At 45.2% G+C, this 21,755-nt stretch overlaps 1 protein-coding gene across 2 annotated transcripts in view; it reads right to left on the reverse strand.

Moving 5' to 3' along the window:
* LOC115128269 (protein argonaute-3-like) overlaps window positions 1-21,755 on the reverse strand; it is a 50,138-nt gene that overhangs the window by 12,099 nt on the left and 16,284 nt on the right. Inside the window, exons 5-12 of one of the 2 annotated variants that reach the window (XM_029657961.2) lie at window positions 20,964-21,100; window positions 20,450-20,584; window positions 19,925-20,012; window positions 16,524-16,671; window positions 16,251-16,370; window positions 16,003-16,146; window positions 15,559-15,692; window positions 13,670-13,854 (exon numbers count right to left, since the gene is read on the reverse strand). In XM_029657961.2, coding sequence (XP_029513821.2) covers window positions 13,670-13,854; window positions 15,559-15,692; window positions 16,003-16,146; window positions 16,251-16,370; window positions 16,524-16,671; window positions 19,925-20,012; window positions 20,450-20,584; window positions 20,964-21,100 — 1,091 coding nt within the window. Of the gene's footprint in view, window positions 1-13,669; window positions 13,855-15,558; window positions 15,726-16,002; window positions 16,147-16,250; window positions 16,371-16,523; window positions 16,672-19,924; window positions 20,013-20,449; window positions 20,585-20,963; window positions 21,101-21,755 lie in introns of both variants that reach the window. The other variant, XM_029657960.2, reaches the window with a different exon arrangement.

Genomic DNA, 21,755 nt, shown 5'->3' on the forward strand with positions numbered 1-21,755 from the left:
ATCTCATATGTATATACTGTACTCTATACCATCTACTGCATCTTGATGTAATGTATCACTAGCCACTTTAAACATTGCCACTTTATATGATGTTTTCATATCCTACATTACTCATCTCATATGTATATACTGTACTCTATACCATCTACTGCATCTTTTGTGTATAAGAGGTAGTTGTTGTGAAAGTGTTAAGTTAAATTACTTGTTAGATATTACTGCATGGTCGGAACTAGAAGCACAAGCATTTCGCTACACTCGCATTAACATCTGCTAACCATGTGTATGTGACAAATACATTTGATTTGAAGTAGATGTCCTAATCGACTTGCCAAAACTATAGTTTGTTAACAAGAAATTTGTGGAGTGGTTGAAAAACGAGTTTTAATGACTCCAACCTAAGTATATGTAAACTTCAGACTTCAACAGTAGCTGTAAGCCCTGTCTTATGACTAAGAGCCGTTTGGGTGCAACTGCAGAATGTGACAGACATCCCGTCGGTTTACAATCTACAGAAAGTCACATGTATGGAAACTTGCAGAAAGGAGTACATAGTGTTTGTTCTTTTGAATGCAGTTAGCACAAGCTTGATAGCCCGAGGGCTCAACCGTCTATCTTAAGTCTGCACGGACAACTAATGACCTTTTACACACCATCTGCTGACTGCCACGTATACAGAAAGGGGTTGTATTTTCTCAATAAAGCAAGGACCCGACTATGTTTGTTATTCCCTTAGATGAACCATCAAACTGGCAAAGCGTCAATACAGGACTAAGATCGAATCGTACTACACCGGCTCCGATGCTCAATGGCTGTGGCAGGGCTTGCAAACTATTATAGACTACAAAGTGAAGCACAGCCGAGAGCTGCCCAGTGAGACGAGCCTACCAGACGAGCTAAATAACTTATATTCTTGCTTCGAGGCAAGTAACACTGAAACATGCATGAGAGCATCAGCTGTTCCGGACGACTGTGTGATCACACTCTCCGCAGCTGATGTAAGACCTTTAAACAGGTCAACATTCACAAGGCCGCAGGGCCAGACGAATTATCAGGACGAGCATGTGCTGACCAACTGGCAAGTGTCTTCATTGACATTTTCAACCTGTCCCTGACCGAGTCTATAATACCAACACGTTTCAAGCAGACCACCATAGTCCCTGTGCCCAAGAACACTAAGGTAACCTGCCTAAATAAATACCGACCCGTAGCACTCATGTCTGTAGCCGTGAAATGCTTTGAAAGGCTGGTCATGGCTCACATCAACACCATTATCCCAGAAACCCTAGACCCACTCCAATTTGCATACAACCCCAATAGATCCACAGATTGCACTCCACACTGCCCTTTCACACCTAGACAAAAGGAACACCCTATGCAAAAATGCTATTCATTGACTACAGCTCAGCGTTCAACACCATAGTGCCTTCAAAGCTGATCACTAAGCTAAGGATACTGGGACTAAACACCTTCCTCTGCAACTGGATCCTGGACTTCCTGACAGGCCACCCCCGGGTGGGGAAGGTAGGCAACAACACATCCGCCACACTGATCCTCAACACAGGGACCCCTCAGGGGTGCATGCTCAGTCCCATCCTGTACTCCCTGTTCACTCATTAAGTTTGCTGATGACAACAGTGGTAGGCCTGATCACCGACAACGATGAGACAGCCTATAGGGAGAAGGGTCAGCGACCTGGCCGGGTAGTGCCTGAATAACAAACTATCACTCAACGTAACCAAGACTAAGGAGATGATTGTGGACTACAGGAAAAGGAGCAACGAGCGCGTCCCCATTCTCATCGGCGGGGCTGTAGTGGAGCAGGTTGAGAGCTTCAAGTTCCTTGGCATCCACATCACCGACAAATTAACATGGTCCAAGCACATCAAGACAGTCGTGAAGAGGGCATGACAATGCCCATTAACCCTCAGGAGAAAAGGTTTGGCATGGGTTCTCAGATCCTCAAAATGTTTTACAACTGCACCACCGAGAGCATCCTGCTGGGTTGTATCACTGCATGGTATGGCAACTGCTCGGCCACGCAAGGCACTACAGAGGGTAGTGCGTATGGTCCAGCACATCACCAGGGCCAAGCTTCCTGCCATCCAGGATCTCTATACCAGGCGGTGTCAGAGGAAGGCCCTAAAAATTGTCAGACTCCAGCCACCCTAGTCATGGACTCTCTGCTACCGCACAGCAAGAGGTACCGGAGCACCAAGCCTAGGTCCATGAGGCTTCTAAACAGCTTCTACCCCCAAGCCATGAGACTCCTGAACAGCTAATCAAATGGCTACCCAGATTATTTGAATTGCCCACTCCCCACCTTACTACGCTGCTGCTACTACTCTCTCTTGTTATCACTTTAATAACTCTACCTACGTTTTAATATTACCTCAATTACCTCGAAACCGGTGTCCCCGACATCGACTCTGTACCAGTTATTTACTGGTGATCTTTAATTTGTTGTTCTTATCTCACACTTTTTTGTTGTTGGTATTTTCTAAAAACTGCATTGTTGGTTAAGGGCTTGTAAGTAAGCATTTCACTGTAAGGTCTACACCTGTTGTATTCTGCGCATGCGACAAATAAAATGTAATTTGTGTAAGAGAAGCCAGGAGAGAGTCCTTATGAAAGCAATTCCAGAATAAGATCCTGAGGTACCATAGCGATACCAGGACAAAGTCCTGAAGAAATATGACATGAGTTACCATCGTCAGGTGTAAATGTATGAGCTATGTGATTCCAGGACAATGTCCTGAAGAAATATGCCATGGGTTACCATCGTCAGGTGTAAATGTATGAGCTATGTGATTCCAGGACAGGGTCCTGAAGAAATATGCCATGGGTTATCATCGTCAGGTGCAAATGTATGAGCTATGTGATTCCAGGACCAAGTCCTGAAGAAATATGCCATGGGTTACCATCGTCAGGTGTAAATGTATGAGCTATGTGATTCCAGGACAGGGTCCTGAAGAAATATGCCATGGGTTATCATTGTCAGGTGTAAATGTATGAGCTATGTGATTCCAGGACAAAGTCCTGAAGGAATTGGGTATAAAATTGGGTATAACAAAGTCCTGCCATTTGGGTATAACATTTCAAATAAAGTAATGAAGAAATTATATTAATTATATTTTATTATTTTATATTAAATGATATAAATTATATAAAAATATATTTTAGATTCATAAGAAAGGAAGATGGGTGGGTTCAGATTTCTAAACTTGAAATATGATTAATCATTAGTTATAATAGAGACATGAGGGGTGCCATAGTCTAGGGTCTACACCAGAAGTTAATGGTTATCTGTAGGAGGAAGGTATATGGTGGGTACAATTAAGATTGGAATGTGCTGAGTGTAGGGAAAACGATCACGTGGCAGGCACTGATAAGGGGAGAGAGCCATGGATTAGTGATGAAGGGGGTCGAGGTCAGGTCACATTAAGGGAGAAGGAACAGTTTATTGCCCGTATCACTTTGTTTCCTGCCTAGCAGCAGAGATGGAGTGTTGAGAGGAAGAGGAAGAGATTCCACCCCAAAGTGGATTCCACCCCACTGCTCAAAAAAATAAAGGGAATACTAAAATAACACATCCTAGATCTGAATGAATGAAATATTCTTGTTAAATACTTTTTTCTTTACATAGTTGAATGTGCTGACAAAAATCACACAAAAATTATCAATGGAAATCAAATTTATCAACCCATGGAGGTCTGGATTTGGAGTCACACTCAAAATTAAAGTGGAAAACCACACTACAGGCTGATCCAACTTTGATGTAATGTCCTTAAAACAAGTCAAAATGAGGCTCAGTAGTGTGTGTGGCCTCCACGTGCCTGTATGACCTCCCTACAACGCCTGGGCATGCTCCTGATGAGGTGGCGGATGGTCTCCTGAGGGATCTCCTCCCAGACCTGGACTAAAGCATCCGCCAACTCCTGGACAGTGTGGTGCAACGTGGCGTTGGTGGATGGAGCGAGACATGATGTCCCAGATGTGCTCAATTGGATTCAGGTCTGGGGAACGGGTGGGCCAGTCCATAGCATCAATGCCTTCCTCTTGCAGGAACTGCTGACACACTCCAGCCACATGAGGTCTAGCATTGTCTTGCATTAGGAGGAACCCAGGGTCAACCGAACCAGCATATGGTCTCACAAGGGGTCTGAGGATCTCATCTCGGTACCTAATGGCAGTCAGGCTACCTCTGGCGAGCACATGGAGGGCTGTGCGGCCCCCCAAAGAAATGCCACCCCACACCATAATCTGTGAAGAGCACAGGGCGCCAGTGGCGAATTTGCCAATATTGGCGTTCTCTGGCAAATGCCAAACATCCTGCACGGTGTTGGGCTGTAAGCACAACCCCCACCTGTGGACGTCGGGCCCTCATACCACGAACACTAATTAAACACTGTTGTTTGTGTTTGAGTGTGTGTGTATAGTGGAGTTTCACAATGGGAGCCAAGAGCAGCAAGGGAGAACCTTGCCTGACCGATCATCTCACGGGACCAGTGAAGGTCATGGCAGATAAATGGGGCAGGGACATTCTGGAATAGGTACCGCTCTGGCACAAAGTAGCAGATTTTCTCTTAAAAAGGTACATTGAGTGAAATTTTATTAGCAGAATGTAGAAAGAACTTTTTGAAGTTTAAAGGAAAACCAAGAAAGCCAAGAAATGTCTAATAGATTGCCGTATGTTTAGAAAGTGGGAGAGGGAAGCCAAAAGACAGACAGGAAAGTTAAATGAATAATGCTGAAAGAAAGTAATAAGAAACACACGGAGGAAGATAAGAAAAGAAGGAGAAACACGGATGATGATGACTTTCCACCCCCTATTATAACCCTGTATCCACTTCACCAGCACCAGCCCTGGTTGTCCGACAGCAGCTCTCTCAGCAGTCTGTCCCCCACCGTAGCTCTACCAGCAGACCACTTGGAGGAGCAGAAATCCGTTCTGTGCACCGCCCACATTGAGTCCGGTCTCTGGTGTTGATGGACTCTGGGAACTTAGTCCACCATCGACGCCGAAGTTCCTTACCCGCAACGGTCACGACCAGAACAGGTAAAAAAAAAAAAGGGGGGGGACCCGAACACAACCTTTCTCCAGGCACCTCTGGTAACGTTCTCTAATTCACAACTGCGATCTGTGGACGGTGAAGAGGGCCATGTCGAATGGCACCCTCTCGTTGACATCCAAAAGACTTGGACGAAATGAAGAAGGACATTGCTAAAGAACTTAAAAATCTTACAAAGGACACTGGTGATTTTACCACACAGCTACTTAAGTTGGCCGTACAAGCCATCTACAGCTGAGATCACGCACATTTGCCGTGTCAAGATGAGGTTGCGATGGGCAGACGTTGAGGGAGGCTTTGATGAAAACTACCAATGGGAAGAGGGTGGAGCGTATCAGACCCAACTGGTTACACTGTGTGATCAAATAAAATAAACATTACCCACCCATGACTGATTGGGCAGCTATCCATAGTTGCACGCAGAAAGCTAACACTACAGACATGGGCTGAAAACCTGCTACTGAAAGCATAGCGGGCTCAAACCAATGACTGATGGCCGCCGCAATGACTATGACAGCCTCTTTAAATCTGCCCTAATGAATGGAATTTTGCCAGCCCTTAGTAAACAGGTTAAAATGACCTGCATTGGCTGGGAAACAGTCTACAAGCAGTTATTAAACACTGCAAACATGCTGAGAGGCAGCAACTGTCTCAAGAAGACAAGACAAAAAAGAGAATAGAAAAAGAAGGAGTGAAGTTACAAGCTGCACAGTTGGCTTTTTAATCAAGGACAGGGCCAGCAGCGGCAGGCTCAGCGAAGACCTCAAAATGATGGACAGAGGGGAAGAGGAACAGGTAGATGAAGAAGGGGAGTCAGTGCTAACGGGTGGGCCAGACAAGAGCAACAACAGGAAATTAGCTTGTTACAACTGCGGAAAGGAGGGACATTTCGCCAGAACATGGGGGCAGTGGGAGGGGGCGTAGGAAAACCGGACCTCCACCGAAAACAACGCTTTACAACCCACATATGGACTGACGCAAGATCGAGCCAGCTGACACCGTGAGGAGCCAATGGTTTGTCTCTTCGTCAGTGGTGAGCCAATCACATTTCTAGAAGATACTCTCTCTGCAATGTCTGTCATAGATTTGGAATTGATGTCCAAACCTCCCACCACTATAGGAGCCTCGGGAGTGACTCTGAAAGAGTTAATAACACATGAATTTACCATCAATACATTTTTGGGGGAATGTTGTCCTGTAATTTTGTCAGGAAGCGATCTTCTCTGTAAACTGGGAATTCATATTCTTTGTGAAGGAAAAGGCCTCCCTGTTGTACTGCCTCAGGTCACCTCATGATGTTGTCCGACATGGCCTGAACATGAGTGGTACTATGCATGGGATGTACAGGATATTCATGGGTCACACTATGACCCTACTGATCAAATTTTATCAACTGCTCGCAGTTGTTGGAAACAGAAGGTAGTTTTATGTCACAGACTGGCTTACATTGCACCGCACATTTCTCACTATTGACAAGAGATTTAGATTATGAACAAAGTTGGCTGACCGAGACCATATCCAAGAGAGCTTACTTTGCAGTGATATGTATAGTGGGCCCCAATTTTATGCTTTAAGTGTTAAATTGACTACAGAACAGGCTTTGTTGTATGCATTTATGTATCGGTAGCTAAAAACAGATGTTGCTGCTTGGGAGGATATTGGTATTTGGTTGAAGTCTGTCTTGCAGGGATGGGTCTAAATTCTCCCCCAGCATTCATACTTCGTGTGTTCCATGGCTGTACATGTTCAATGAGATGTACATGGCCTTGATAGCACTAAACAGATGATTTGGTTGAACCGGCTTACTGTCACACCTAAGGGCCCACACAGACCAAGCTGAACTCAGTATCCCCTAAGTGAGGAAGCTATCAAGGGGATTACTCCTGTTCATGCTTCATTGGTAGAAAGAGGAGCTATTGTGCCTTGTCCAGGCTCTCCCTGTAATACCGCCATTCTTTCTGTATGAAAAGCCTCAGGTGATTGGCGTTTTGTTCAAGATCTCAGACCTGTTAACGATGCAGTTTATGCAATGACTCCTGCTGTGCCAAACCCCATTACGATTCTATCTTCTGTGCGGCAAAATGGTTTTCAGTTGTTGATTTGGCTAATGCTTTTTTATAGCATTCCCGTCGCACCAGAATCACAGTTCTGGTTCGTGTTTAAGATTTTAAACAAGTGTTTGACTTGGACCGTCTGCCACCAAGGATACTCAGAATCTCCGGTGGTATTTTCTGCTGCTTTGGCACAAAATTAATACAGTATGTCGACCTGTTACTGTGTTCTGAACAAGCATGTGAAGTCAACACCAGAGCTCTGTTAGTGTTTCTTGCTGAAAATGTCAGAGAGAGGTCAGGGTGGGGTTTACAGACCTGCTCCACAATGCCAGCACAACCCATTATCATCAGTTGGCAAATATTTTTAAAACCATTACTTTCAGACTTTTACTCAAGTAGTATTTTACAGGGTGACTTTCACTTTTAATTGAGTAAAAGTAAAGATACCTTAATAGAAAATGACTCAGTATGACAATGTTGTACTTTTTCCACCACTGCCTACGCAGGTACGACTGACTGCTATAGATACTTAAGAGTGCAAAACTGCCATCACATCTGTCAGCTCAGGCTGCAGAATTATTTTCACTGACTAGGGTGTGCACTCTAGCTAAGGATAAAACTGTTACCATTCATACTGATAGCAGATACGCGTTCGGGGTGGTGCACGATTTTGGAACATTGTGGCTGCATCGTGGGTTCCTTACATCATCTGGTAAGACTGATTGCGAAACTATATGAAAAACTGTCTCTAAAGGGAATGCTATATGGCTGCCATGGCTGCAAAGGCAGCTGCTGTGTCGATTGTTTCCCCCACTCTCCAAATGGTTTCACTTCCTGTTTCTGCAGCAAATATGTTTTAATTACATGATGTTTCTGATCTGCAATCAGATGCAGAGCCTGGGGAGGTGAGACAGTGGAGGAAGAAGTGTTCCTTTGACAGCCTTCCCATTTTACCCAGATCTTGCTTCCCCTATGTGGCTAAGTTGACACATGGCCAAGATCATGTGTCAAAAGGGGAGTAGTAGAAATTGTACATCATTTTTTGGTTTCCTCCTGGATTTTGTGCTAAGTGTTTGATTTGTATGACTAAAAACACAGGCAAAGGCTGCCTATGTCAACCCACCCAAGGCCCAAAGACCCTTTTGAGCACATAATGATGGACTTCATTGAGCTTACTCCATGCCAGGGGTATACGTACTGCCTGGTTGATGCCTTCTCCAAATGGGTAGAAGCATTTCTTTGTAAGCATGCCACAGCAATGGCTGTAGCAAAGAACCTACTAAGGGAAATCATCCCTAAGTGAGGTCTGCCGTCCAAATTAACAGCTCTCATTTTGTAAATTACTCCGAACATCTCTGAAAGTTTGCAGATTGACCTGTAAATACATTGTGGTTATCATCCATCCAGTGGTGATCTCATAGAGAGAGCCAACCAAACACTGAAAATTTAAATTGATTAAAATTATGACTGAGACCGGATTGCCATGGGTAACAGTAATGCCTCTGGCTCTGATGTACATGTCTGGCTGGACAAGCGCATCGTACCACTGGTTTAGCACCTCATGAAATACTCACAGGAAGGGTGAGGAACCCTAACCCACAATATTGCTTAACAGGTTGACATTGATGGGTTGCAAGGGTCAAATGGTAAGTTACTGTGCTGCACTTAATGTTCTGAAGTCTAGTTTTCCCAGGGGAGCACTTATTTGTTTTTCCTTTGCCTCGATGTTTGGTATGGATGGGGCTAGGTCTACATAAAGGGTGCACATTTTTAAACAATTCACAAAAAGCTCTGACGAAGGCCGTGAGGCCGATACGTAAGCTTATTAAATATCAGTGATACTATCAAGAGCAGTGTGCGGTTTCCTTTTTCCTCCACTCCACAAACTTCAACCAGGCAATTGGGTGGTCATCAAGGACCTCCGCAGAAAGACCTGGCACCAACAGCGCTGGACTGGTCCATTCCAAGTGCTTCTGACAACCCAGACAGCGGTGAAAGTTGCTGAGAGGTCTATGTGGGTTCAGGCAAACCACTGTAGGAAGGTGCCCCACAACCCAGACGAGGATGTACTAGCTGATGTCCCGTCGTAGGCAACCCCAGATGCCATGGGAGAACCAGGACCGGACTCTACGCATCATGTTTGTTGCTTTCGTGGTCAGTCTTCTCATTGCAGCTGCTGTATGGGTATGTTGCTAGCACGAGGGGGGAGTGTGCCAAATGATAGGTGACCATTGCTGTACATTCATACCCTAGAAGGCCAGAATTCCAGTTCGCCTCTTCACTGTTGACGTTGAGACTGGTGTTTTGCGGGTACAATTTAATGAAGCTGCCAGTTTAGGACTTGTGAGCCATCTGTTTCTCAAACTAGACACTAATGTCATTGTCCTCTTGGTCATTTGTGCACCGGGGCCTCCCACTCCCTTTTCTATTCTGGTTCGAGCCAGTTCGCGCTGTTCTGTGAAGGGAGTAGTACACAGCGTTTTACGAGATTTATTTATTTATTAGTTTATTTAGTTTATTGCCAATTTCTCACATGGAATAACCTTCATTTTCTCAGAACAAGAACAGAATGATGAGTTTCAGAAGAATGTTATTTGTTTCTGGCCATTTTGAGCCAGTAATCGAACCCACAAATGCTGATGCTCCAGATACTCAACTATTCAGACCCGTTGTATTGCTTCTTTAAACAGAACAGCAGTTTTCAGCAGTGCTAACATAATTGCAAAAGGGTTTTCTAATGATCAATTAGCCTTTTAAAATGATAAAATTGGATTAGCTAACATGACGTGCCATTGGAACACAGGAGTGATGTTGCTGATAATGGGCCTCCGTATGCCTATGTAGACATTCCATATAAATCTGCTGTTTCCAGCTACAATAGTCATACAATAGTCATATACAACATTGATGTTTACACTGATGTTATTTTCAATGGACAAAAACTGTGTTTTTCTTTAAAACAAGGACATTTCTAAGTGACCCCAAACTTTTGAACAGTAGTGTACATAAGTATTCGAAACCCTTTGTTGTGAGACTCAAAATTGAACTCCGGTGCATCCTGTTTCCATTGATCATCCTTGAGATGTTTCTACAACTTGCAGTCCACCTGTGGTAAATTCAATTGATTGGACATGATTTGAAAAGGCACACACCTGTCTATATAAAAAGGTCCCAAAGTTGATAGTGCATGTCAAAACAAAAACCAAGTCAGGAGGTCGAAGGAATTTCCGTAGAGCTCCGAGACAGGATTGTTTCTAGGCACAGATCTGGGGAAGGGTACCAAAACATTTCTGCAGCATTGAAGGTCCCCAAGAACACAGTGGCCTCCATCATTCTTAAATGGAAAAGTTTGGAAGCACCAAGACTCTTCCTAGAAATGGTCGCCCGGCAAAACTGAGCAATCGGGGTAGAAGGGCATTGGTCAAGTCTCTGACCTTGAAATAAGATTCTCTGGTCTGATGAAACCAAGACTGAACTCTATGGCCTGAATGCCAAGCTTCACGTCTGGAGGAAACCTGGCACCATCCCACCGGAGAAAGAGGGTGGTGGCAGCATCCATGTGGTGGGGATGTTTTTCAATAGCAGGGACTGGGAGACTAGTCAGGATCGAGGGAAAGATGAACAGAGCAAAGTACAGAGAGATCCTTGTTGAAAACCTGATCCAGAGTGCTCAGGACCTCAGACTGGGGCAAAGGTTCACCTTCCAACAGGAAAACGACCCTAAGCACACAGCCAAGACAACGCAGGAGTGGCTTCGGGACAAGTCTCTGAATGCCCTTGAATGACCCAGCAAGAGCCCGAACTTGAACCCCATCAAACATCTCTGGAGAGACCTGAAAATAAATGTGCAGCGACGCTCCCCAACCAACCTGACAGAGATAGAGAGGATATGCAGAGAACAATGGGATACATTCCAAAATACAGGTGTGCCAAGCTTGCAGTCAGTAGAAAGGCCTCTTTAGTGTCCTAAGTTTCCATAACTAACCTTAATTGCCTACCGTCTGAAAGCGGTTAGTGTCTTAACAACCGTTCCACAGGTGCATGTTCATTCATTGTTTATGGTTTATTGAACAAGCATGGGAAACAGTGTTTAAACCCTTTACAATGAAGATCTGTGAAGTAATTTGGATTTTTAAGAATTGTCTTTGAAAGACAGGGTCCTGAAAAAGGGACGTTTCTTTTTTCGTTTATATCTCAATTGCAAAAGGTACTGTCCTTGGCTTGATAAAAACAACATTTTGGGCAGTATTTTGTTTAGAAAACATAAGGAACATTATTTTTTGAATACAGAGGTTCAATCCAGTGTGCCTTATGGCTATTAGCTGGACCACAATGTTTCCATTTGGGATAGTGATATCCGCACATACTATATGTCCTCTTCAGGTTGGGATGAGGAGCAGAGCAGCACAGATGGTCTCCCCGACTGCCCCTAAGAAGTTAGCAACATACTTCCGTGGACGCTAACACTATCTGCGGGGACGTTTTGTGCCTCTTGCCACGGATAAGAAGTACCAGCTCAACGTACCTCAGTACCCCAATACTGACTGTGTGTACCAGCTGCAGTGGTGCCCAGTGATATACAGTAGTGGAAAAAAACACTACTCATCGTGAAAAGTGATTAAAGTAACACTCCCATTTACGCGTTTACCCTCCGCTAAACCACTGGTGCCAACTGTTTAGAAAGGGCTGGGTATGTACACTTGGTTTTGAGAGGTTATCAACATCAGTGGATCTATTATGAATTTGGTGAGATGTTTACAATGGCAAGATAAAGTATTGAACCCATTGCAATTAACAGGATTTCTGAATAAACTGATCATTAAATTGATCTGATCTTCATCTAAGTCACAACAATAGACAAACAGTCTGCTTAAACTAATAACACACAAATTATTATATGCTTTCATGTCTTCATTGAACACACCGTGGGAGCGTTACTTCACTCACAGTGCAGGGTTCGAAAAGTATGTGAAACCTTTGATTTAATAACTGGTTGACCCTTCTTTGGCAGCAATAACCTCAACCAAACATTTTCTGTAGTGGCGGATCAGATCTGCACAACAGTCAGGAGGAATTTTGGACCATTCCTCTTTACAAAACTGTTTCAATTCAGCAATATTCTTGGGATGTCTGGTGTGAACAGCTCTCTTGAGGTCATGCCACAGCATCTAATCGGTTTGAGGTCAGGACTCTGACTGGGCCACTCCAGAAGGTGCATTATCTTCTGTTGAAGCCATTCGGTTATTGATTTTCTTCTGTGTTTTGGGTCGTTGTTCTGTTGCGTCACACAACTTCTGTTGAGCTTCAATTGGCGGACAGATAGCCTATCATTCTCCTGCAAAATGTCTTGATAAATTAATTCCAAAGTTTTTCCTGTCGATGACAGCAAGCTGTCCAGCCCTGAGGCAGCAAACCAGCCCAAACCATGATCCTCCCTCCACCATAGTTTACAGTTGGGATGAGGTTTTGACATTGGTGTGCTTTGCTTTTTTTCTCCTCAACAGTGTTGCGTGTTCCTTTCAAACAACTCAACTGTAGTTTCATCTGTACACAGAATATTTTGCCAGTGGCACTGTGGAACATCCAGGTGTACGTTTGCAAACTTCAGATGGAAGAAGCCACTGCTGTCCTCCTGTGAACACTTGAGTGGGTTGAGTCACTGATGTGATCTTCCTGTCTGGTTTGGTGCCCCCCCTTGGGTTGTGCCGTGGCGGAGATCTTTGTGGGCTATACTTGTGGGCCACAGTGTCTCCTGACCCCTCCTGTCTCAGCCTCCAGTATTTATGCTGCAGTAGTTTGTGTCGGGGGGCTAGGGTCAGTTTGTTATATCTGGAGTACTTCTCCTGTCCTATCCGGTGTCCTGTGTGAATTTAAGTATGCTCTCTCTAATTCTCTCTTTTTTTCTCTCTCTGAGGACCTGAGCCCTAGGACCATGCCTCAGGACTACCTGACATGATGACTCCTTGCTGTCCCCAGTCCACCTGGCCGTGCTGCTGCTCCAGTTTCAACTGTTCTGCCTGTGATTATTATTATTTGACCAAATTTGATTGAATTTATACAGAAATCCAGGCAATTCCAAAGGGTTCACATACTTTCCAGCCCATGTATTTTGGAATCTTCAAAGTAGCCACCCTTTGTCTTGACAGATTTGCACACTCTTGACATTCTCTTAACCAGCTTCACCTGGAATGCTTTTCCAACAGTCTTGAAGGAGTTGCCACATATGTAGAGCACTTGTTGGCTGCTTTTCCTTCACTCTGTCGGTCCCAACACACCTCCCGGCTGTGTAAGGGCTATTTGATCAAGGAGAGTGATGGAGTGCTGCATCAGATGACCTGGCCTCCACAATCACCCGACCTCAACCCAATTGAGATAGTTTGGAATGAGTTGGACCACAGTGATGGAAAAGCAGCCAACAAGTGCTCAGAATATGTGGGAACTCCCTCGAGACTGTTGGAAAACCATTCCAGGTGAAGCTTGTTGAGAGAATGCCAAGCTGTCATCAAAGCAAAGGGTGGCTACTTGAAACAGTGTCTGGGACCGTACCATAGACAGGGGTCTTCCCAGGTAGGATGACGATGATGAGCTGCAGGCCAGCGTAGGTGTTCTTCAGGTGCCTGAACATGGGCTCCACACTGTCTGATCCCTGGGCGTATTTACAGAAACATGGCTGGCCCTGGATGGGCATCCCAGCATCCTTAGAGATCTTACGCAGCTGGTCTGTGAAACCCCTGGAGAGACAGAGGGAAGAAGAGAGAGGATGAGAAGGAGAGAGAGGATGAGAAGGAGCGAGAGAGAGGACGAGGAGACCCAAAGAGACGATATGGACGGACACACAGACGAAGCGTGGCAGAAACCAACCCAAATAAATCACTGTAAAAATATATAAAATGCAACATGTAAAGTGTTGGTCCCATGTTTCATGCACATGAAATAGATGATCCCTGACATTTTCCATATGCACAAAAAAAGCTTATTTCTCTTAAATTTTGTGCACAAATTTATTTCTCCTTCGCCAAGATAATCCATTCACTTGACAGGTGTGGCACATCAAGAAGCTGATTAAAACAGGCCACTCTAAAATGTGCAATTTTGTCAAACACAATGTCACAGATGTCTCAAGTCCTGAGGGAGTGTGTAATTGGCATGCTGACTGCAGGAATGTACACCAGAGTTGTTGCCAGAGAATTGAATGTTCATTTATCTACCATAAGCTGCCTCCAATGTTGTTTTAGAGAATTTGGCAGTACGTCTAACCAGCCTCACAACTGCAGACCACCTGTAAACACGCAAGTCCAGGACCTCCACATCCAGCTTCTTCCCCTGCTGGATCGTCTGAGACCAGCCACCCAGACAGCTGATGAAACTGGGTTTGCACAACCAAAATTCTCCGCGAAGCTTATCCGAGTCCTGGTATGGCCAGCCATAGGCTACGGACAACGAACACAATGGCATTCTATTGTTAGCAATTTGAATGCAGAGATACCGTGATGTAATCCTGAGGCCCATTGTCGTGCCATTCATCCGCCACCATCACCTTATGTTTCAGCATGATGAGATCCTGAGGCCCATTGTCGTGCCATTCATCCGCCACCATCACCTTATGTTTCATCCAGCCCATTGATGCCATTCATCCGCCACCATCACCTTATGTTTCAGCATCCTGAGGCCCATTGTCGTGCCATTCATCCGCCACCATCACCTTATGTTTCAGCATGATGAGATCCTGAGGCCCATTGTCGTGCCATTCATCCGCCACCATCACCTCATGTTTCAGCATGATGAGATCCTGAGGCCCATTGTCGTGCCATTCATCCGCCACCATCACCTCATGTTTCAGCATGATGAGATCCTGAGGACCATTGTCGTGCCATTCATCCGCCACCATCACCATCACGTCACCTCAGCATGAGGTGTACGACAGCGTGTTCCAGTTCCCGCCAATATCCAGCAACTCCTCACAGCCATTGAAGAGTGGGACAACCTTCCACAGGCCACAATCAACAGCCTGATCAACTCTATGCAAAATAGATGTGTCGCGCTGCATGAGGCAAATGGTGGTCACACCAGATACTGACTGATATTCTGATCCACACCCCTACTTAATTTTTTAAATATTTTTAATAAATACATTTTTTTTTTTACAAGGTATTTGTTACCAACAAATGCATATCTGTGTTCCCAGTCATGTGAAATCCATAGATTAGGGCCCTATTTATTTATTTCAATTGACTGATTTCCTTATATGAACTATATGTAACTCAGTAAAATCGTTACATGTTGCATTTATACTTTTGTTCAGTATAAATATTTGTTTGAATATTATGTTATTGCATTGTGCTGAGTATATAACTGTTGAAACAGAGACCTCTCTGTCTGTGTGTGTTTATGATGTACAAGTATATGTATGCATGTATGAGACAGACAGCACTCACTTGAGGATCTCCTCGCGACACTGCCTCTGCGTGGCGAAGCAGGCGATTGCCCACATCTTGATCTCCACCCCAGTGTGGAACTGTTTGCCCCTCATGTCCCACACGCCGTGGCTGGGTGTGGCCACCGTGCGGTTCTGCAAAGACACCACAGGGTTCACCTGCTGGGGCTGCCACACACACACACAGAAGGGGGAGAGTATCATTTAATCTATCTAAAAATAAAAAAAACACTGTCATGCCATTTGTCATAGCCTTCACACAAGAAAAGTAGAAATTATTATTTTCACAGAGAAAAACAGGTGGGTGAAATGGTGGTAGAGGTTGACAGTTCGTCAAAAGCGACCAAAGTGAAAGAGCCTGGGGCAAGAAAGAGAGATGGTGAAGCTAAAAATCACAGACATGCACCGAGACATGCAGATGAAGGATGATTTAAAGGGTAGATACCATGAAGTGTTCCGAGCTCGCCCTGCCACCATACTGCAGCCCGGGGGCTGGCAGCACACGGCCCGTCACCTGCGCCATCTCGTCGCGCACGCGGAACTGGAACTCCTGGACGAACGGGTCCACCTCATAGTTCGCACTCCGCACCTGGACACAGAGAGGGGAATGATAGAGGAGGATATAGGGAGGGGTAGTAGCAAAACAGGAAATCATTAGTTTGGTGGTGGATGAGACAGTACACCATTACTCACCAGCCTGCTGATCTCCTCCTGTCTGTCTGGGGCAGAGCGGGCCGTGGCTTTGATCATGGTGGACGTCTGGTTATCAGTGAGTTTTTTAATACAACGCTGGCCAGCTACTATGTTGCACACCTGCAAGGAGACATAGAATGTGAGTTAAAGTAATTTAATACAGTAGGTACAGTTTTATGCTTAGAGCCCGGAGTTATCCTGAGCAGATGATCTGACCAGGAAAGACAATCATTCAGGGCTCTACAAAGAGCCAATACTATTATTGGTACTCACCTCCAGGGGCAGATAGGTGTGTTTCTGCTCCTGCCCCACCTGGAGGCAGGGGAGGTGGGGGTACTTCAGCTGCAGGCTGTACTTCTCCCTGAAGTACTGGGCCACCGTGCGCTCCACTGTCTGACCATTCTCCAGCTGCAGGGGGAACCTGGGGGTTCAGAGAGGAGAAACATGGAGTTTTGTCTAGTTTCCATGTTCAACTCTTAGGGGTGGTTTCTCGGGACACAGGTTAAGTGAAGTCCTTGACCAAAACGCATATTGAATGGAGATACTCCATTGAGCTTGCTTTTTGACCAGGACTAGACTTAATCCATCACGACTGGTCTGCCGACGTAATCGTCCGATGTGGCTTCAACAAGCTTTTCCGTTGCGATGTCGCCAAAGACCCATCCTCTAGCCCCGGCCCGCTAGCTTTCTGAATGCCGTCGTTTCCCGTTCGCTTAGCGTAGTAGCAACTACCAGATGGCTCCCAGACGCACCCATTGCTGCTCATTGGACCCTATGATCACTCGGCGACACAGCTGATGTACTGCGTTAGTGAATAGTCCAGCAGGCCTCTGTTTATCTGTCGGCCCCAGCCTCGAACTCAGGTCCTGTGCGTACCTAACTGACCCTCTCTGCTCATTCGAACTCTCTAGCCCTCGCTATCTCCCTGCTTGCTAATTCGGCCTGCTAACGGCTAGCTTGTCAAGCTCCGGTCCGCTAACTGCTACCTTGTCTAGCCCGGGCCTACGAACTGTTAGCTTGTTAGCACAGGCCTGCTAACAGTCTGAACCACCGCGTCCCAATCACTCTCTGACCCCATTTACTTTCTATCTCTTTTTGATTTTTAATTTGTTTATACCTTCCGGAAACCTGCCTCACCCAATGTGATACGGAATCGCTATTACTTTTAATTTTATGACACACTCAAGAACCTCCAGACGCTAACCAGCTAACTAGCTACAAGCTATTTAGTCATTGTTAGTTTTTTAAAAACCTGGATAACACTCGCCAGCCCAGCTTCCCTGCCCATCCACCGCTGCCCCCTGGACACTGATCTCTTGGCTACATAGCTGACGCACGCTGGACTGTCCATTAATCACGGTACTCCATTCTGCTTGTTTGTTTTACCTGTCGGCCCCGTTGCCTAGTCAACGCCATTTTACCTGCTGTTTGTTGTGCTAGCGGATTAGCCTCGCCTACTGTTTTTAGCTAGCTTTCCAAATTCAACACCTGTGATTACTGTATGCCTCGCTGTATGTCTCTCTCAGATGTCAATATGCCTTGTATACTGTTGTTCAGGTTAGTTATAATTGTTTTAGTTCACAATGGAGCCCCTAGATCCACTCTGCATACCCCTGTTACCTCCTTTGTCCCACCTCCCACACATGCGGTGACCTCACCCATTACAACCAGCATGTCCAGAGATCTCTCTCATCGTCACTCAACGCCTAGGTTTACCTCCACTGTACACACATCCTACCATACCAGTCTGTACATTATGCCCTGAATCTATTCTACCATGCTCAGAAATCTGCTCCAGCGCACTAGACGACCAGTTCTTATAGCCTTTAGCCATACCCATATCCTACTCCTCCTTTGGTGATGTAGAGGTGAATCCAGGCCCTGTAGCCCTCAGTACCACACCTATTTCCCAGGTGCTCTCATTTGTTGACTTCTGAAACCGTAAAAGCCTTGGTTTCATGCATGTTAACATCAGAAGCCTCCTCCCTAAGTTTGTTTTATTCACTGCTTTAGCACACTCCGCCAACCCTGATGTCCTAGCCGTGTCTGAATCCTGGCTTAGGAAGGCCACCAACAATTCTGAAATTTCCATCACCAACGACAACATTATCCGTCAAGATAGAACTGCCAAAGGGGGCGGAGTTGCAATCTACTGCAGAGATAGCCTGCGGAGTTCTGTCATTCTACCCAGGTCTGTACCTCTTTCTAAAAATTATCCGCCATAATTGTTGCAACCCCTATTACTAGCCTGTTCAACCCCTCTTTCATATTATCTGAGATCCCTAAAGATTGGAAAGCTGCCTCGGTCATCCCCCTCTTCAAAGGGGGAGACACTGTTATTGACCTATATCGATCCTGCCCTGCCTTTCTAAAATCTTCAAAATCCAAGTTAAACAGATCACAGACCATTTCGAATCCCATCGTACCTTCTCCACTATGTAATCTGGTTTCTGAGCTGGTCATGGGTGCACATCAGCCACGCTCAAGGTCCTAAACAATATCATTAACGCCATCAATAAAAGAGAACTGTGCAGCCGTCTTCATCGACCTGGCCAAGGCATTCGACTCTGTCAATCACCGCATTCTTATCGGCAGACTCAATAGCCTTGGTTTCTCAAATGACTTCCTCGCCTGGTTCACCAACTACTTCTCAGATAGAGTTCAGTGTGCCAAATCGGAGGGCCTGTTGTCCGGACCTCTGGCAGTCTCTATTGGGTTGCCACAGGGTTCCAATCTCAAGCAGACTCTCTTCTCTGTATATATCAATGATGTCGCTCTTGCTGCTGGTGATTCTCTGATCCACTTCTATGCAGACGACACCATTCTGTATACATCTGGCCCTTCTTTGGACATTGTGTTAACTAACCTCCAAACAAGCTTCAATGCTATACAACACTCCTTCTGTGGCCTCCGCCAATGACTGGAACAAATTGCAAAAGTCACTGAAGCTGAAGACTTATCTCCCTCACTAACTTTAAGCTTCAGCTGTCAGAGCAGCTGACTGATCACTGCAGCTGTACACAGCCCATCTAACTACCTCATCCCCATATCGTTATTTATTTTTGCTATTTTGCACCCCAGTATTTCTACTTGCACATCATCATCATCTGCACATCTATCACTCCAGTGTTTAATTGCTAAATTGTAATTACTACGCTACTATGGCCTATTTATTGCCTTACCTCCCTAATCTTACTACATTTGCACACACTGCACATAGATTTTTATATTGTGTTATTGACTGTACGTTTGTTTATCCCATATGTAACTCTGTGTTGTTGTTTTTGTCACACTGCTTTGCTTTATCTTGGCCAGGTCACAGTTGTAAATGAGAACTTGTTCTCAACTGGCCTACCTGGTTAAATAAATAAAGGTGAAATAAACAAATAAACAGAAACATTCTGTATCCAGGAAGCTGCCCATTAGTCCAATTTAGAGGCAATTCAAGACTTCGGTTCAGGCTGTGTCAGAGTTAACCTACATTGTAATGTTTGAAATGTTATCCAGAGCAACTTACAGGAGCAATCAGGGTTAAGTGCCTTGCTTAAGAGCATATTGACAGATTTTTCACCTAGTCAGCTTGGGGATTTGGTTACTGGGCCAACGTTCTTCATTTCTGGTCTGCCTGCCGCCAAACTACACATATCCCTGTCTCTCTGTGTATAGGTACTCACGTCTGGTGGCTGGCAGGGCGGCGGGTCACGTTACACACTCTGTACTTCCTCCGCATCGTCCCGCAGTGGGTCACTTCCACCTTCAGACCTGGACACAGCAAAGGAAGGAGGAGGTGCATATGTTTGAGAAGAACTATTCATTCAAAATTAATTATGGCCCTAATCTATGTATTTTACATAACTGGGCAGGGGTGCAGTCCCGCTCTCAAGTGGGTGGGCCTATGCCCTCCCAAGCCCACCCATGGCTGCGCGCCCCTGCCCAGTTATGTGAAATCCATAGATTAGGGTCTAATGAATTTATTTCAATTGTTGAGCTTGTATTTTTGTTCAGTACAAAACGATTCAGCAATACAGAAAGGAGTGAATGAACTATCACAATACCAATATCCCTACAACCAAAACAAATGACAAAAACATTAGCCCTGGAATCCAATAGTGATGCAAGGAGTCTAGCAGTGTGTTCCATTAAAGTGTTAGTTAGCATTCTTGTTCCTGGGGTGGTGGTGGTGACGTCACTCTGCATACCTTTGATCTCTTTGGTGAACTTGACCCTGTGGGAGTCGGTGAGGGGCCGGGGCTGCTCGTCTATGTTGTGGATGTCCAGGACCTCGCACATGAACTGGATCACCGGCTGGGCCTTGTAGAAAGCCGTGGCCGATACTACAGAGGAGAAGTGTTCAAATTAAAATAAGGTACTTGAATGCGGCTTAGGATCCATGTTATGATAGTCAACAACCAAATTCAAAGAGCAAGAGTTGGAACATGTACATTTTTTTTTTTTTTAAATCAGGAACTTCGAATGTAGCTAAGGATCAAATTCTGAGTATAAGTGTGAGGGATAGGCTGTATTCTATATCATTTGGACCAATCAAAGACATGACTGACTAAACAAAATGCAACTAAACATAGACATCAGAGACTGACTGAGATGCTACATCATTGTCATCCAGACAACGTGGAAAGAAACAAGTCCCTGCCACCAGTGAAGACTACGTTATTATTGTCGATGTTCCTGACAGTCAAGGGAAAAGGCCCTCACCGTCAATGTTGAGCATCATCTTCCACATGGCAGGCCGCACCGACTGGTGGAAGCCGAACCACACCTCCCTACCCCCGCCCAGGGGATGATCGTAATCCTCTGGGGCGGAGAAGAAGGAGCGCCCCACTGGGGTGTACCTGGGGAGAAGAGAGGGTCACCTTTCACAGCCAGAAAATGTATTGAATTACTCTACTCATGTTTTATTCAAGACATAGCTTCATTAGGTTGTATATCTTTTCTAAAATAATCAATACTATAAACTACTACTATTCTGAACTATGAGTGTTGATAAATACACACAACCAACAGAACATCTGGAAAAACACAGCAAAGAGCTTCTGACAGCAGTTCTATAGTACATGAACACTCCTAGGCCCATACAGATGGAACCCCACTAATCTACCGACGGAAACGCACAGGGTGGCTAAAAACCGACCTCCATCTTCTGCTAGCTTGCTACACATGGCTCGGCTAGCTGTCTGAATCGCTGTGACCCCAACCAACCTCACTACTCACTGGACCCTTATGATCACTCGGTTAAGCATGCCTCTCCTTAATGTCAATATGCCTTGTCCATTGCTGTTCTGGTCAGTATTTATTGGCTTATTTCCCTGTAGAGCCTCTAGCCCTGCTCATTATACCTTATCCAACCCTTTAGTTCCACCACCCACACATGCGATGACATCACCTGGTTTCAATTATGTTTCTAGAGACAATGTCTCTTTCATCATCACTCAATGCCTAGGTTTACCTCCACTGTGTTCACATCCTACCATACCTTTGTCTGTACAT

Source organism: Oncorhynchus nerka, linkage group LG4 (genome assembly GCF_034236695.1).
Source record: "Oncorhynchus nerka isolate Pitt River linkage group LG4, Oner_Uvic_2.0, whole genome shotgun sequence".
Lineage (NCBI taxonomy): Eukaryota > Metazoa > Chordata > Actinopteri > Salmoniformes > Salmonidae > Oncorhynchus > Oncorhynchus nerka.